General features: G+C 57.8%; 4 protein-coding genes across 4 annotated transcripts; 2 read left to right on the top strand and 2 right to left on the bottom strand.

The window, feature by feature from the left end:
* Positions 1–566: 566 nt before the first annotated feature.
* Positions 567–1,856, bottom strand: BXZ73DRAFT_58897 (P-loop containing nucleoside triphosphate hydrolase protein; the record flags this gene model as incomplete). Its single annotated transcript, XM_048021670.1, has 2 exons — positions 567–1,451; positions 1,515–1,856. Coding segments are annotated over 2 exons (1,227 nt in total), but the record flags the coding sequence as incomplete, so codon positions are not given.
* A 1,865-nt stretch (positions 1,857–3,721) lies between these two features.
* Positions 3,722–5,408, top strand: BXZ73DRAFT_109294 (uncharacterized protein; the record flags this gene model as incomplete). Its single annotated transcript, XM_048017281.1, has 10 exons — positions 3,722–3,738; positions 3,792–3,829; positions 3,888–4,057; positions 4,118–4,158; positions 4,192–4,253; positions 4,311–4,405; positions 4,468–4,565; positions 4,935–4,986; positions 5,054–5,085; positions 5,141–5,408. 10 exons carry the CDS (start codon positions 3,722–3,724, stop codon positions 5,406–5,408), a joined length of 873 nt encoding a protein of 290 aa, XP_047870793.1.
* A 3,266-nt stretch (positions 5,409–8,674) lies between these two features.
* On the top strand, positions 8,675–9,485 carry BXZ73DRAFT_58894 (uncharacterized protein; the record flags this gene model as incomplete). The annotated part of the gene is made up of 2 exons (XM_048021669.1): positions 8,675–8,878; positions 8,934–9,485. The coding sequence occupies 2 exons, from the start codon at positions 8,675–8,677 to the stop codon at positions 9,483–9,485; spliced, it is 756 nt and encodes a 251-aa protein (XP_047870792.1).
* A 2,521-nt stretch (positions 9,486–12,006) lies between these two features.
* On the bottom strand, positions 12,007–14,590 carry BXZ73DRAFT_109292 (HAD-like domain-containing protein; the record flags this gene model as incomplete). Its single annotated transcript, XM_048017280.1, has 9 exons — positions 12,007–12,074; positions 12,146–12,653; positions 12,702–13,026; positions 13,082–13,442; positions 13,495–13,574; positions 13,628–13,766; positions 13,832–14,093; positions 14,152–14,418; positions 14,480–14,590. 9 exons carry the CDS (start codon positions 14,588–14,590, stop codon positions 12,007–12,009), a joined length of 2,121 nt encoding a protein of 706 aa, XP_047870791.1.
* Between the last annotated feature and the right edge of the window lie 1,404 nt (positions 14,591–15,994).

Below are 15,994 nucleotides of genomic sequence, written 5' to 3'. Positions count from 1 at the left end.
TCCTCTGTGAGATCATCTGCACAGAGACGAAAACGGGTGCAGAGGGACTCGAGCTGCAAGTAACCATGTGCTCGCATTGACTTGGTCACGTACGGCTGCCCTGGTGGAGGTTTCTGGCGTGGGTGACGTGACTCTTGTGTGTTCAAGATCACCAGAAAAGTCAGCCCGTGAACACATTGTAGTGTTAAGTACATACCTGTCAATGCCTCAGACAAATTATCTATGTGTCCTGGAGCGTCGTCTTGATGGCAACCACTACAGAGACAAGGGTTCGCACGTGGAACAGGCGGATGGGCACAACATGTGCGACACGTGCAAGGATCATCCTCCTGCGGGTTGTCGTACAGCTTGTCGATGATTGCAACCTTGCATGCAGCTAGCACGAACTTGGCCACCGCTGGATCAAGGGAAGGTGAGTTGTCAGTGCCCGCCCGTGTTTGAGCTGTCCTCTTGCCCTGTCCAGTCTTGCGTCGAGATTTGGAAGCCTGTATAGTGGTTTGGTGCTGAATGAGACTCGTATCTTCCAGCCGAACTCCAGGAAGAGCTGCTTCACATCGCTCAACCGTGTTCCGAGGGAGATACACAATAACACAAGAGTTCCTGCCTCGTCCATCGCGTGCTCTTCCCTCTTGCTGTTTAACGCTGCTAATGTCCTTTGGAAGATCGCATTCGAAAAGCACCACATGGTCAACCGAATGCAAGTCGACTCCGATCGACAGACGATCAGTTGCAACCGTGACAGTGTGATTAGTCGTCCCTGGGGGCTGAGACTGCAGCAGATTGTACGTCGCAGTGTTGTAAGAGTCCCAGTTGAGGCCGTTGTATGAGCGAACTTGGTCGACACTCGAAGCCGAAGACGACGCAAGCTTGGATGTGAGATAGGAGTGTACGCGGTGGGAGACTTTGAATGTTCGACAGAAAATGAGGATATTGCAGTTTTCGGTGAGCACCCAGTCGAGCTCCGGATAGCGCGAGGATAGAACCGGTGAGGACATGATACGGAGGACAATGCGGAGGTCGTGGCGCGCGTTGGAGCGTCGCAAAAGGTAGAATTTGTGATTGTCGACCAGGCCCAGTGACGCACGAATAAGACGGAGCTCCTCGCCAGCGAGGAGAGTTGCTGTGAGGGCGATGATAAGAGGAGGGTTGTGGAGCCGGAACCGCATGCGGGTCGACCCAATCTCCAGGAACTTTGTCCGAAAACTCGTGCCCCAAGTGGTGAGGAGATGGACTTCGTCAACTCCCATAGCAGCGACCCGCGATTGGTACGCCATGTCCTGAAGCAGGGTCTCGAACCCTTTCGATATGAGCTGTTCAGGCGTCACAATCAAGACGTCGTGGTCCGGTACCTCGCGCCACAGCTTCCGGGGGAGCTCCTCACGCAATGCGTGATCCAAGGTTGTTGCATTGATGACCAGCGGCCGTAGGCCGCACAACGTGAATTTCGCAGCCTTTATGTACATGCATCAATATCGCGTGACTCGTGAGGGAAATGATAACAGAAACAGACTTACCATGCCATCCTGCAGCGCCAAGGTCGGACACGTAACAATCATGGTCGCGTTGGGCCGGAAGTGACTGGGCAGCGCAGAGGAACAGAGGGATGGGTCGGCCGTTACTGTGTGCATCACGAGCAGGAACATCGTGAGGAATCCTGTCTTCCCTGATCCAGTGGGGGTAACAGCGAGCAAGTCGGCACCATCGAGGGCTCGTGTGACTCCGTCGAGCTGGTAGTCGTGGGGATCATAGCCGGCGCGTTGGGATATTATCTGTCGGCATAGCGCACGGCCTGCTGGGGTGCAGAACTTGAAGACGGGCCGCGAGGGCGTGTGTGGGTCGGCAGATGTAGGTTGCATTACACAAACATAGAATATGGTAGGGCGATACAGCGATGAAGGAGCGGACAAGCGTTAGGCGCCTGCTCGACGCGACGCGTCGAACGCGTTCATGTATACAGCACGTGCCGTCAAAATTTCAAATGTCTGGCTCTCAATTTCAAATGGGGGACCTGCGGTTTCGCCGTCCCAACAGCGCGCAGACTAGGCTCCTCCAGTGGGCACGATGGTGGATAGGACCGATTATATAAGCGAGCCTACCAAAAGTTGCTCTCTAGCGCTGATCCACAACAGTGTGCTCGTGACTTGAGCGACGCCAAAAGACGCCAATTTCAGACATAGCCAACCTGATCATCTCTAGAGCGCAACACTGGCCGCAAAAATGAGACTGTTCAATGCGTCTTCATCCCCCTCCGACCGGCATTTCTGACAGTGACAGACTCGTTCAAGCTGTCACTCCCTCTGATTTTGAGGGCGCACTTGTCACAGGCGCTGACACGGTGCGCTGTCAATGATTCAGTAGCCGACATTAGGACTGATCATAAGAGAGCCTTTGCCGAGCCAAATCGAGCGCTAGATGACTGTCACGCCTTCAGAACTCAATCTGTACTGCTGACGGCCACGAAGGCGCATCCTCGCGGAGATTTTACAAACCGCTTTGAAAGTGCGCAAGAATGACATTCCCAAAATTCCAAGCAGGGCGCGGGGAGAGGTGCTTCAGCCAAGACCCATTAAGGGTGGGACTTCTCCCCTACTAAGTTGTCACTTCTCCCAAAGACATAAGTGCATCCTCGGGATCGGACACAGCTTGCGTTGGAAGGACGCGAAACTTCACACATGGATGCGTGAGAAGACATCCTAGCTAACCATAAAATTGCATGATTATCGGTGGAGTACTGGAGCGCAATTCCCGTTTGTCAGGGCCCGTCCGAACACCCCGGGAGTGATAATTATGGAATTCGATTGGACAATATTGAATCGCGTGCGCACCGTCACGGCCCATGTCACGGCGCTCAGCTGAAACGCGCTAGTGAGCGCTTGAGCGCTGGTCCTACACTGTCACGCCTTCATGGACAGATTTCTAAATTCTGACAATCAACGCACACGACCCCTCAGAGAAATTGGCGAACGGTTCTAGAGTATTCAAAAAGTACATTTCTTAATTTTCAGGCGGAGCGCTGAGGATGGGCCTTCAGGTCACGCGTGCGCGGCAGTCAATTAAGTAAGTACACTCGTAATATGGGATCCCCGCACTAGCGCTGGCCCTGGAGACGTCTTCCGCTCTCCCTCGTTTCCGTTGCTTCCGCTCTCCTTCCGCCCCCTTCCTCTCGGTGCGTGGCGTAGCCCGGCGAAGTTCAAGTCATCGAAATAGCACTCGATCGCTGCTGCACCGCCTGCCCAGGGACATGCGCCCGCAGGGGGCGTTCTGGTCGGCCTCCGGCCGCTTCTCGACATGTTTGTTTCCGCTTTCCCTCTTTGACGAGAGCCGTCTAGCTGCACGCAGCCGATCCTATCCAATCATTCATGGTCCGCGACGTGGCTGGTAATGTCCTGGCTCGAATCTCCAGCATCCCCCGCCCTCTCCGCTGTGCCTTTCCGGTGGCGTGGCGTGGCCGATTGCTCCGGCATCCCCAGTACGACGGCATACGTCTGCTTGCGGAAGGCCAGGGGCCAATTCGTCCGCCGCGTTAGCACACTCCCGGGATCGAACTTCTTTCGGTCCTCCCAGTCTCCACTTATATATTGGCAGCAGGCGAGACCGATTCTTCACGTAGTCTTCCTCCCGACTAGCGCTGTGAACTGGTGAGTCCTGCCCTCGTGTTCCTTCGGCTGGCATATGCTCACACTCTGGTAGATACTCGCTCCCTTCAACTTTGAGCACGGCCATGGGCAGTCAACCGACGTACGCAGCCGTTGATTGTAACGTGATCTAGCGTGCTGACGTACGCGAACCAGTCTTCAGAACAAGTGGGCGGTCATCGGAGGAGCCCTCGGTAGGTGGCACACCCGCAGTACGAATCTAAATTGTCTGACGCCTTCCCTCGGCCCCAGGCCTCATAACTTACGACCACATGATCTCGATTGGTCGCGAGGTTGAGTACGTCTGGAGGAAGAAGATGACGACTGCAGGCGGAATATATATCGCCATCCGCTACGCATCGTTGACCTCCAACATGCTCATATTCGTCAATTTCTTCCCTTGGCCTGGAAAATCATCACCAGTGAGAACCTTCCCGAGCCCCGATAGACGCTAGATCAATCTGACGCCCTTGACCTGGCAGAAGTACGCAACTGCGACTGTTCGCGCCTCCTCTCCTTTGCAGTGCACGCACTAATCTGCGCTACGGCCCCGCAGGTGTGCAGGGATCACCGTGGCGTTTGATTTAATGGGTGCTATCATCATCATGGGCGCCGCATGTGAGTTCTTCAGTCGAAAGCTGAGTGCTGCCAACGACTGATCACAGTATGACATAGCGTTCTCGTCACTGCGAGCGTACGCGTTGTGCCAACGCAAATACATTGCTGTCATAGTTTTAGTGCTAGGGTGTATGAACGCCGTCCCCTCGATCGTGAGCATTGCCGTCCTTTCTTCCCCTTCACTGTGTCGAACTCAACCCTGGGTCTCGCCCAGTACGCCGCGATTAGGAACAGGGCCGGATACAACCCAGGACCCAACAACCTCCGCACCGTCTGCGACGTAGATTTCTCGCAATTCCTACCACTCCGAAAGTAAGCGTGCGACCTGTATTGTGGATCGAGCTCGGGCTAATCGCCTCCTTTTACAGTGGTTCGTTGTCGTTTTATCTCTCGGTAGACGTCACTTGACTTGGTACCAAACAGCGATCATCTTCGGGCGTTCCTGCGGGGTCATCAGCGATTTTATTGTTTTGGTTTTGACATGGAGACATGCAGGACCGCGTAAAGGCGGACCGAAGAGGTTTTCCATTACAACGGCTCTTTTCCAGAACGGTAACTACCTTGCTTTGGGTCACCGAGTCTGTACATTGACGCATCCACTACATTGTAGGTCTTGCATACTTCGGGTGAGCGATGCTTCCCTTCCGCGTTTGTCCTCGTCGCTCACATTTATGCTCCCAGTGCACTTTGCTTTGTCAACCTCTTGAATCTTGTTTTGGTCAACCACGTCGAGGTGACACTGCGGCGCTTCATGCGCTTGATACGTCTACCAAAGCTCAAAGCTGATTCCGTCTTTCCAGCTTTTGCTCAACCTCCTCGGCATCATCAGCACGTGCGTCCTCCCTCCATCTCGCTCCGTCTTCTCCGCTCATAACCCCCTGACGCAGCACGACGGTGGTCTTGACCTGCCGCTTCATCCTCGACTTGTTCGAAGCGAGCGACGGCACGCGCATGGACACCCTCCCAACCGTGCCCAGCATGGCGCCGTCGCGCGCCGTCGCGTTCCGCAACGTCGGGACCGTCAGCGCGAGCGGACCTTCGCAAGGGGTGTTCGACGCGGACCTCACGTGGCGCGCCGTAGACGACGGCGAGAGCGTCTGCGACAACAAGCACGACTACGGCTACGAGCTCCAGGTGAACCCGGGTCGGAAGTAGTCCCATCGGTGAGCCTTGTACCGCTTGCGGCGGTTAAGTTGTCGCCACGTTGAGGCGACGCGCGTTCGTTTTTTTCGCTCGCGTCTTCTGTCTTAGCGCTCCTGGGATGTTTCGGGTTCTCCCATTCTGCACTCGCCCTCGGCTCCTTCCTTCCCTTTCCGTCTCTCCGACCTGACTCTGCGCACACTGTACTTCACTCGTACAGTACGGTTACCCATATGTAGATCCGTAACACTCATCTGAATCTAGACGTCACATGTGTCTCTTCTCGTGCGGACCTCTTCCCCCATTCGTGTCCCGCCACCGGCCCCATCCGACTGCGAACGCGAGCTGGGTCTCCGATCGTCAGCCAATACACACTTTCGCACTACTGATCAGGCAGACATACGAAAGCGAGGGGGATGATGGGGGCTTGAGCGGGCACTTCCCATATGTGCAGCGGTATCTGGGGCGTAGCCGCGCGCAGTGCCCGGCGGCCTGCGCTGCCCTTGATGCGGCTTGGGACGCTTTCTGGCGCGATGTTGCTGAGATCCACCAATCGGGTTCTTGCGAGTCGCGTGGTGTGTCCAGTTAAGAGAAAGAGGCGTCGATCGACAACGAGGAAGGGCGCCGCGAGCTCCCGATCCATTGACGCTCGCACCCGCTGCTGGCGACGCCTCGCACCAACGCGGTTGTCCGCCCGCCTTCCTGAGTGCCTTCGTTTGGCCGCGTTCGCTCTGTCATGGACCGTGAAAAGACGGGGTAAAGAGGAGAAGGAGATATATGCGGAGTCCGGGTTGCGTTACATCTACCCGACACCGCCGGCACAACCACGTCCTCCGGATCCGGATGACCTCTTTCCACCGCGGCATCGTTGGCGCCCTTGGCAGAACCTCCCAGCGTTCACTGTTGGCAAGCTCGAGGAGGCCTCGTGGTAGCGGCGGCGGCGACGGGGCTCCCGAGGGTACGATGAACGACCGTCAGGCACGCGCCAATATGGAGCGAGAGAGCGTGGCGGCCGGTATGACACGAGCACACGAAAACGCGAGCCACCGCGAAGCAGGAGCTACGGCATGCGGTGGGGCGCAAAAGCAGTCTCGGAGTCGGCCAGATCTCGATGGGCTTTGGCTATCACGAGAGCATTTGTCAGCCTCACGCCCGCGCCTGAAAGTCCGTGCAATCGCACCTGCGGACGAGAATACAGGTCCTCGAGCGGGGAGTAGGGTCAATGACACCCGAGTTGAGCTTGATGCCTCCAGAGTGTAGATATAGAGAGAGAAAGCTCGTTCTTCGTCATACCGCCGCGCGCGACAGCGGAGCATCGTTGGCGTTCCCTGCTGTCGGTGTGCGGAAGACGTTAGCTGCGCACGGCAGGCGGGGACGACGTCATGTGTACTTACCCGACCGAGGACTGCAACGCTTCGGGTGATTGATGCGCACAGGACGTTCGCTGACGGGGGGATCGTACGAGCACCCGTGGGGGGCGCCGGAGATGCGTGTATTCGTCCATTGGGAGCTGCTGCTCGGCGGATGTCTCCCAAGGCCAATCCAGATGCGGCCAGCGCGGGCAGAGTGATCGGTGTTGGGCGCGTCCAACCAGCAACGAGAGCCATAACGTCTGCGGCGTAAGTCGCCTCGTGCCGCCCAGCGCGGAGAAACGCATCGAGCGACTTCCGGCAGGAGTCACGAGGTCACCGTGATAGAAAGGGGAGTGTCCACGCAGGCACGCCGTTGCGATTTGGTGGTGGGTGGGCTGGAGGGCCCCTGACCGTGATAGTGAAGTCGCCCCGAAATCGCTCGGGGCGGGATCGGACAGAGTCGTGGCTTCAGTCGTGCAGGCTGACGCGTTTCTGTCGGTAAGAGTCAGCGGACGCATCACGGTGGCATAGTTGAGGGCGATGTCATAGACTCTTGGGTTGAGGAGAGGATGCTAGCCTGCAGAGGGTGGGCGCGGAGAGCGCCACAAAGGGCAGATACAGGTCGATGATGGGGCATGACGGAATGGGCGACCTCAACCTCGTAGAGGCCAGCCGCTGGAGCGTGCGTAACCGCAGCGGGAGGCATGGTCATCGCGGCTATGGGTGAATCTGGGAGTAGCGAGATCGTCGCGGAGGACGGGGCGCAAGTGGCTGGTGCACGAGATCAGGCGTAGTGCGCGAATGATCGCACGACATATGTCGTGCCTCATTGTGAAAATAGGAGTGGAAGGAGTTCACCAGCCTGGACATGACGCGCGATAGACGACTTGAGAGGTGAGACGCCACATATGTAGCAGAACCCGAGAATGCTCGGACTTGCGTAGAAGGTTGCGAACACCGAGATGTTCTGAAAAGCCGATGGCGACGCGGCGATGCGGACTCAAGTGAACGAGGGGGAAAGAGCAAGCTGAAAAAGGACTGGCGGGGTCCCCACGCTGGAAGCTGTTGGAGATACCTCGCATATGAGTTTCACATGACGGCAGGGCAGGGTGCGAGAGAGGGCGGTAGGAGCAACTGGGACACCTCCGGCCCGAAGACGCGCCAGGAGGAGCAGATGAGGGGAAAAGTGCGGTTGAAGCGCATATTATTGCGTCAGAACATAGAGCAGGTAGACCGGAGTACATTGGGGAGGAACGAAGAAAATCGTAGACGCAGAACGAAACGGAGAGGGTGTGACGAACCTCGGAAAATGCGGTAGCGTCTACACATCTCTGCCCACGGATAGCTTCAAGTAGGTGCATAGCTTCATAAAATGGAGTCGGAGAAGAGGGAGGGGCGAGGGATTCCGAGAGCGCGGTCGAAAGGATGTTCGCAAACTCGCTATCGCCGAGCTCCAGTTGTGGACTTTGGGGCGGGGGATGAGAGAGCGCGACGTTTACGGGAGTGCAGTCAAGGCAGGAATTGACGATGAGAAAGAGGCTGAAGGCAGCGGAGAGCGTCGCGGAGCCGTCGTCGACGACCGCGCGCTTGGTCCGGCGGCCGGCCCAGCCTTGCCCGACTAGCGCCCATTACCCGCGCGCGCTCGACTGTTTTCCTCGGCGGTTTCTTCGTTGCCACTTCCCTCAATGGTTCCGAAAAGCAAGCAGACGTGCGTTATCGTCGTGAACACTTGACGGCCTCATCTGCCGACCCCCAGTCACTCTGATCAGCCAGCATTGGCAAGCCTCTGCCCATGCCCTTCGAGATGCATGGTGAAAGCGATTAAGGATTCTGGCCATATGAGACGATCCTCAAGAGCAATGAGCCCGTCGTTCGTGAACCCCTCCACTACGGCCGTTCACTGCGACCTCCTCCCCCCTCATGTTGAGCATGTTGATCACCCAGCCTCTAGTCATCAGCATCCCCATGCTCAAGATCCCTCTCCTGATCTCCTCGGCCATATCTTTCTATGGTTCAATGACCCATCCACGCACCAACGCACCACCAGGGCCCGCATCGTCCGTCGACGTCGCTCGAATGGACTTTCTCACCAGAACCATGGATGCCCAGGTTCCCCTCATCACAATGTACAAGGTTCGTCTCTGCGCGCGACCCCCACGATCCTACCTGTCGCTCATTCACGTCACAGTACATCGTCTGCGGGCTGGCCCTAGCAGAGGCGGGCCTCCTCGCCGCTCACCTCGTTCCCCCGAACCCGGTCTCCGACGCCATCATAGCTCTCCTAGGCACAGGTTCTGCGCCATCTTCCCTCCGCCCCTCCTCCACTTCCGTCCTCGGCCTGGTCTGCACCACGCTCGGGGGACAGATCCGCATATGGGGCCAACGCGCGCTCGGGAAGCACTTCACCTGGAAGGTCGGCGTGCAGGACGACCACGAGCTCATCACCGGCGGTCCATACTCCGTCGTCCGGCACCCGGGCTACGCCGGCGGGCTGCTCATGCTCGCCGGGACGCTGGCGTACGTCTTCGATCCGGCGTCGTACTTCGTCGTCTCGAAGTGGGCGCAAATGACAGTGGGCAGAGGGACGGGGACGTGCGTGGCGATCTGGGTGCTGCAGTTCGCGATGCTCGTGCTGCAGAGGGTGGGAGAGGAAGACAGGATGTTGTCGGAGAGATTTGGCGAGCAGTGGTCGGGATATGCTGCGCGCGTTCCGTATCGCCTCGTCCCGTTCGTGTACTAGGTGACTGCGTCCGGTTTACACTAACAAGTCATGTTCGTATCGTTTCCTAGGCCCATACATACGCGGACTACGAACTATAATCACGAAACACGAAGTATAACTTTGCAGTACTCGCTGCAGCGCACGGAGCCCATCAGTGCTATGCACGCATTTGCGAAGAGGTAAACCGGCATGCTCTTGCTGGCTGAAATCATCGGAGCCAGGAACAAGGCAATGACCACCACGCGCTGTAAGGGTGATCACACAAGTGAAGGGTATGTAATAGGTAGGGACATGCATAGATATTGGTATCGACACCAAAATGGCAACACCTGAGGCGGCGCACGCACAAGCGCATGTAACTGGTAGTTGATGCATGTGTCGGAGTCGTCTACAGCCAGCTCACGAGATGAGACGCAGGTGATGGGCGACCTTGACTCCGTGTTGTCGTACGCGACGGATATGGCATATACGGACCCTGCGAGATCTGATTCACTGCTCGCAAGGGTTCGGCCGTTGCAGAACTCGCACATCGGATATGCGTAGGCTCTCTATGTTGTTCATCAGTGTCGAGGAGCGATAAGAACGAGGTGTCTACTAACCTGAACAAAACAACCATGGTCCCAAAGAAAGGAAGCGGAGGGATAGAATGGGAGGATATTGGTGGTGATCTCACGGGAAACTCGTCTGTTGTGCGCCCTTGCCTGAGCTTCCTTCACGAGATACCTCGGTCAAGACGTTCGCGCGGCTGGCTGGACTGGAGACGCTACGGAGAGCAGGTCAGACACAATCTCCGGCACATGTCGGGGTGCAAGCGAGAAGGACGGCCACGGTGCAGGTAGAGGGAGATGAAAGAGGAGGGAAAAGAAAATTTGTAGACGCAGACAGACAGTATGAACGCGACGTACTTTTGCAAGAATCGTGCAGGAGGAGTAGCGGGGAACTGGAAGACGCGAAAGTAAAAAGAGGTGGGGACTTACTTCAGCAACCTAACCACGGCAGCAGCACTATGCAGGAGAAATGGCCCATATCTAGGGCAGGACTCAGACCCAGAAGCCGCGCGAGAGCTTGAGCTTGAGGACCGATGTGCAGAACGCCCCAAGCTCGGTGGCGTGACAATCATCGAAGTGATGCTTGCTGACGTTGAATTGGAGCCTTCACGGCCTCGGAGTCACGGTAAGCTTTCGAGCAGAGGGAGGATCATGGGCGGAATGAGGCATAAACATCGATTGACGACGGAGAGCAGATGAGAGTGGCGGGGAGCGTCCCGAAGGAGGGCTCGTCCGACGCGCCGGCGGGCTCCCGGTCCGACTCCGCGCTTGCCCGCAGCCTTCACACTGTGTCGGAAAAACCAAATCGGCCTCGCGAGGCCTCGCGAGGCATTCCGGACTGATCGGTGTTGCGAGGCCTCGCGAGCTAGGCTAATTAGCTCGCAATGTGATTACCGCCGTGACAGCGCCTTGCAATTTGCTGACAGCATGTCACAATCTGCCTAGCTCGGCTTGCAAGCCCTTGCAAGAGCCGCGCGCCAGCTTGCAATCAATGCGGTCACGCTCGCGATTGAGCCTCCGGCGGTTGCAAGCGGCTCGGCATGTTGCGACAGCCAAGCGGAGATCGCAATAGCAGCAGGTCCCATTGCAATTTAAAGCGGAGATTGAAAAGAGGCAACACGCGATGCAAAAGAAAGGGTAATACACGGGTTTTAGCTTCCTTCAGTCGCTTCTTACCCTCCTAATGATCCTTTCTATGAGAACATATCACATATTCACTTGCTCCCTTCTATAAGGCGTATTATTGATTATTGACTCGATCTAAACGGACTACAATTGGTACTATTTCGCCGACACTAGTACTCTACTAATACTCTACAACTACGACTAGATTCACAACTATGGCATACAAATTACGCTACTAGATGATTAGTATATTGTGATTACACTGAACAGAAATGACTCACAGTATGGGGATCGAACTCGCGATTGCACGTCGTTAAAGAGTGAAGGTCTATTGAGGCGTGAAAAACCATTAGTCCATGGGTCTGTTAAGCAGACTGTTACATACCTCTATATACCACATCGTTTCAGCGCGCTTGTGAACTTGCTACCGTCACCTGGCAGTATCCCGTGCTGCCCAGTTAACGGGCATGAGCCCAATAATCTGCAACTGTGTGTCCAGTCAATTTTGCCAGCATCAAGCGACCAGTACCAGAGCGTCGGTGTGTGCACATGAGCCGCGCTCTCGGCCAAACAAACCTAAGCTACCACCGAGATACGCGTCGACAACGACCTTGAGCTCCGGGTCCGGGTGCTGAACATGCAGTCACTTAGACAACAGCGCGATAGATGGGCTGATGGACAGGGAGGGGCCGAGATGGGCGGCTGTTTCGGATATTGCGTTGTCTGAGGTGTTGTCGGCGACGTAGGACGAGGCGCGGCAACGGAAAAAGAGTGGGTGTCGGAGAATATGAATGAGGGGGAAGCACAAAGAACGGCGCGGGCGATGCGGAGACAATGAGAGCTCAAAACGGCTGGATCGGGATGTTTCAGGATGCGGGAGAGTCGAGGGCGGCGGGTTCGCCAAATATCGGCGATGTAGAAAGAGGCGGCGCGACTGAGCGTGGGGGAACGCGGAAGTCAAGCATCCAGTTCGGAAGGCTCGCGCCGCCACCTTCGCCCGCTGACGAGATCTAGACGCGGGGGTGACGACAACGATGAGGCCGTCCCAGTTGTCGTCCATGAGGACGATGTCGGACGCTTCCTTCGTGACCTCGGTGCCCGTGACGCCCATCGAGAAGCCGACGTGCGCAGCCTTGAGCGCGGGCCCGTCGTTAGTGCCGTCGCCGGTGATCGCCACGATCTCGCCGAGCTCCTTGAGGGTGGTGACGAGGATGCGCTTGTCCTCGGGCGACGAGCGCGCGAGCACCTGGAGACGCTGCACGGTCACGCGGCGCTCGGTGTCTGACAGCGCGCGGAACCGCGGGCCCTCCATGACGATGCCGCCGGGGGTGAAGATGCCACACTGAGTGGCAATGGAGCGCGTGGTGAGGACGTTGTCGCCGGTGCACATCTTGACCTGGACGCCTGCGCGGGCGCAGTCTGCCACCGCTTTGCGAACGCCGGGGCGAAGAGGGTCCTCAAGAGCGAAGAGGCCAGCGAGCGTGAGATCGCGTGCGAGATCCGTCCATGAGACCTAAAACAATGGTCAGAGAGGGCGTTCAACAAGGATGGGGTGACGTACTTCGTCGGCCTTGGGTGACCAGTCGTCCAAGTCTCGATAGCATACAGCGATGGTGTGGAGCGTCTGCGACGCGTACGACGTGATGCTCTCCAAGATCCGCGCCCGATCGTCTTCGTCGGTGACCTTCGTGACCACATTTTCTCGTTCTGTGACAACAACCTGGCGTGCGCACGCCGCGACGAGCACCTCGCTCGCGCCCTTGACGTACAGCCGCGCACGACCTCCCGGAAGACGCACCACGACACCCATCGCCTTGCGCTCGCTCGGGAACGGGAACACCTGTAGAGCCTCAGCAGCCTCTCGAACGGCCTTGTAGCCCGGCCATCTCGAGTCGCGCGCCATCGCCAGCAGTGCGGTCTCCGTCTTGCTGCCACGAACACGGAGACGCCGGTGTTTGCGTCCGCATCTTCGAACGCGGTGCAGTTGATCGCAATGGCGTGTTGAGGAGGGCACGAAGGGGAGGAGGAAGCGCGCCGCTGAGGCAGCGGAGCTCGATGGGAGTGGCGTCGGGTGTGGCGCGCTCGGGATTCTGGGCCAGATCGCGGACGAAGGCGAGGTCGCCGCCGATGGTGCCCGCCACGACGGTCATGGCGTTCTGCGTGAGCGTGCCGGTCTTGTCGGTGCAGATGACGCTGGTGTTCGCCATGGTCTCGCAGGAGTTGAGGACTCGGACGAGAAGGTTCTCGCGTGTCATCCGCTTGGTGGCCAACGCCAACGCGAGTGCGATGGCTAGAGGTAAACCTAAAGATGAATTAGAACGCATGCTTCGAGACAGCGCGAGCGATGGGCGTACCTTCAGGAACTGAGGCGACGACGAGCGTGAAGGACAAGATGAGAATGTCCACGAAAGCCAACCCTTTTTGGCTGGGGCTCCTACAAGGGACGTCAGCGATACACCGTCAGAGACGATCGCGAAAGATCCGCACATGTGGGGAGTGTCAGTGCCGATCTTGACGAAGTATCGAATGAGCAGCCCGATGAAGAGCATCAAACCGCCAAGTGAGCCTGCGACGGCGATCCTGTTAGCTAGATGCTCCAGCTTGCGCTGAAGGGCCGTGCCCTCTGCTGTCGCGGAGCGCTGTCCATGTCCCGTCAGAGCGAGGTGCGTACGGAGTGACAAGCATACATACAGGTCATGATGCGCCTATGGAACGAACGAGGCCTGACGGTGATGACAACGTACGAACCTACGCCCTCGAGGATCTTGCTACCACTGATGAGGAAGCAGTCGGTATGCGGAGAGGCGTCCTTCTTGTCGTGGTCGAGCGTCTTCCGCAGCTCCAAACAATCCTCGTACTTCATCTTCTTGATGACGTCACTCTCCCCTGTCGCGCCCGACTTGTCGCAGCGCACGTTGTGGCCTGAGAGAAACACACCGTCGCACAGCATGATCTACGTCGCTGACGACGACGGCATGCACGTCTATGAGGCGCTCTACACCCCCACGGACGACCTTGACGGTGCGCTCGTCCTTCTTCGCGTTGAGCACGCGGAACTGGCGCTCCTTCTGCCAGTCCGTGAGCGAGCCGACGAGCACGACGACGACGATCGCGACCATGATCGCGACGCCCTCGACCCACTCCACCGCGGGCTCGTCCGGGTCGCGCCCAGGCCCAAAGTCCTGGAAGAGGCCGAGCGCGAGAGAGATGACGGCGGCAACGGAGAGCAGGATCTGGACGGTGGGGCGCGGGTTGGAATGTGACGAGGGTGGAATGAACTGAGGAGGGGGAGGGGGAGGAGCCAGGCGGTCTACTAGGACCGGATAGATCATGGAGGACGCACCACTCCTCCATCTTGAGAAGCTTGCCGGCGGCGACGGCCTTGACGACGTAGCCCTCGAGCTTCGCGGTGTCGAAGCTGCCCGGGCCGTACGCATGGACGGCAAACATGTTGAGCGTGGCGCAGCCAAACCTCGCGGCCTGCATGGACTCGTCGAGATAGGACTCACCGTGGTCGTCACGAGAATCTGTTGCGCTGCCTGAGCACCACGTACCGACCCCGAACCCCACGAAGAGACAGCCAGGTGAGAAGGGAGGCACATACCGAGCTGTTCGACCCGAGCTGGTTCTTGTCGTCTGTGCGCGGTCGCGCTGCCACTGCGTGTGCGCGGCGATGTAGTCCGGGCCCTTGTCGACCTCATGCTCGGCCTTGGAACGCGAAGATGTATATGAGCACTTTCTCCTCCCACAGTTTCGCGTTGTGTGCTCGTGGTGTAGGGTGTAGTACCCCAGCCGCCCGTCGAACACAGCGGTCTGTGGTGCAGCCTGTTCGTAGAAGAAGCCGGTACCGTAGATCGCGCCGTAGATCAACCGTAGACGTCCCCGGCTGCGAGCACGTTGAAGCTGTGCATCGAGATGAGAGCTGTGGGCGTGGAGGTGAGCTTGGGGTTGCCCCACAGGAAGGAGGGGGTCGGAGCGAACCTTGATCCCGAAGGAGTGGACCCTACACTCACTTGTACCCCGAGCATGATCTGACGCGTGCGCCGGGCTATCCCAGAGCGGTATAGACAAAAGTTGGGTGTCTGGGGTTGAATGTGACGGAAACGGAGTACTTACACTGGGGGCGTGCCCTTCGCACATTTCACCATCGTGTCCGCCGTGTCCTCCGGGTCCGCGTCCGCGTCACTGGAGATTGTGCGCCATCTTCTTGGGTGGCTGGCTGCTGGCGTGGTGGTTGAGTAAGCGGGATGTGGATCGAATGGAAGTGCGAGGGGTGCGGTTGAGGTCAGGGAACATGATGGTGGACAGAGGAAGAGAGCAATGCCTGCGCTTATCCACGAAATCGCGCCCATCTACACATAGACGCCGGGCCGGTGCGAGACTCATCTGCACGGGCTGAATTGTGTACCGCTGTTCAGGTCTCGCGGGGGTATGAAACCCACGCAGAACAGATTAATGACATCCGTTTGTGTTGCCAAAATACATCATATGTTTCCGGAGTAGCAAGCAATATCTGAAATGTGTAATACATTCACGGTCAAAGTATCTAGTAGCGTGAGCCTAAGGCTGACCGGCCTTCCGACGAGACGCAGTGGCCCGTGTAGTGCGACGGGTCTTCGCATCAGCGGAGAAGGGCTGAGCTGCAGCCAGGGTAGGAACAGTATCAAGGGGGATCTCGCCGTTCTCCACTTCAACCCGGGCGGAATCGGTGGGGACGATAGTACCGGAGTCTGCTGGGGCCTCGACCTGGCTTGGGACGGAGATGGACTCTGAGTCACGAGGATGTACTACCGCGACCGGTTCAACCGCCACCGTTGTGCTGACGCTTGTGCCATTGGTATTCCCTGCGCGAGA

This window comes from Epithele typhae (genome assembly GCF_022376455.1).
Source record: "Epithele typhae strain CBS 203.58 chromosome Unknown BXZ73scaffold_229, whole genome shotgun sequence".
Classification (NCBI taxonomy): Eukaryota; Fungi; Basidiomycota; class Agaricomycetes; order Polyporales; family Epitheliaceae; genus Epithele; species Epithele typhae.
The sequence above is the reverse complement of the archived record's forward strand: the minus strand, read 5'-3'. Positions and strand labels throughout refer to the sequence as shown.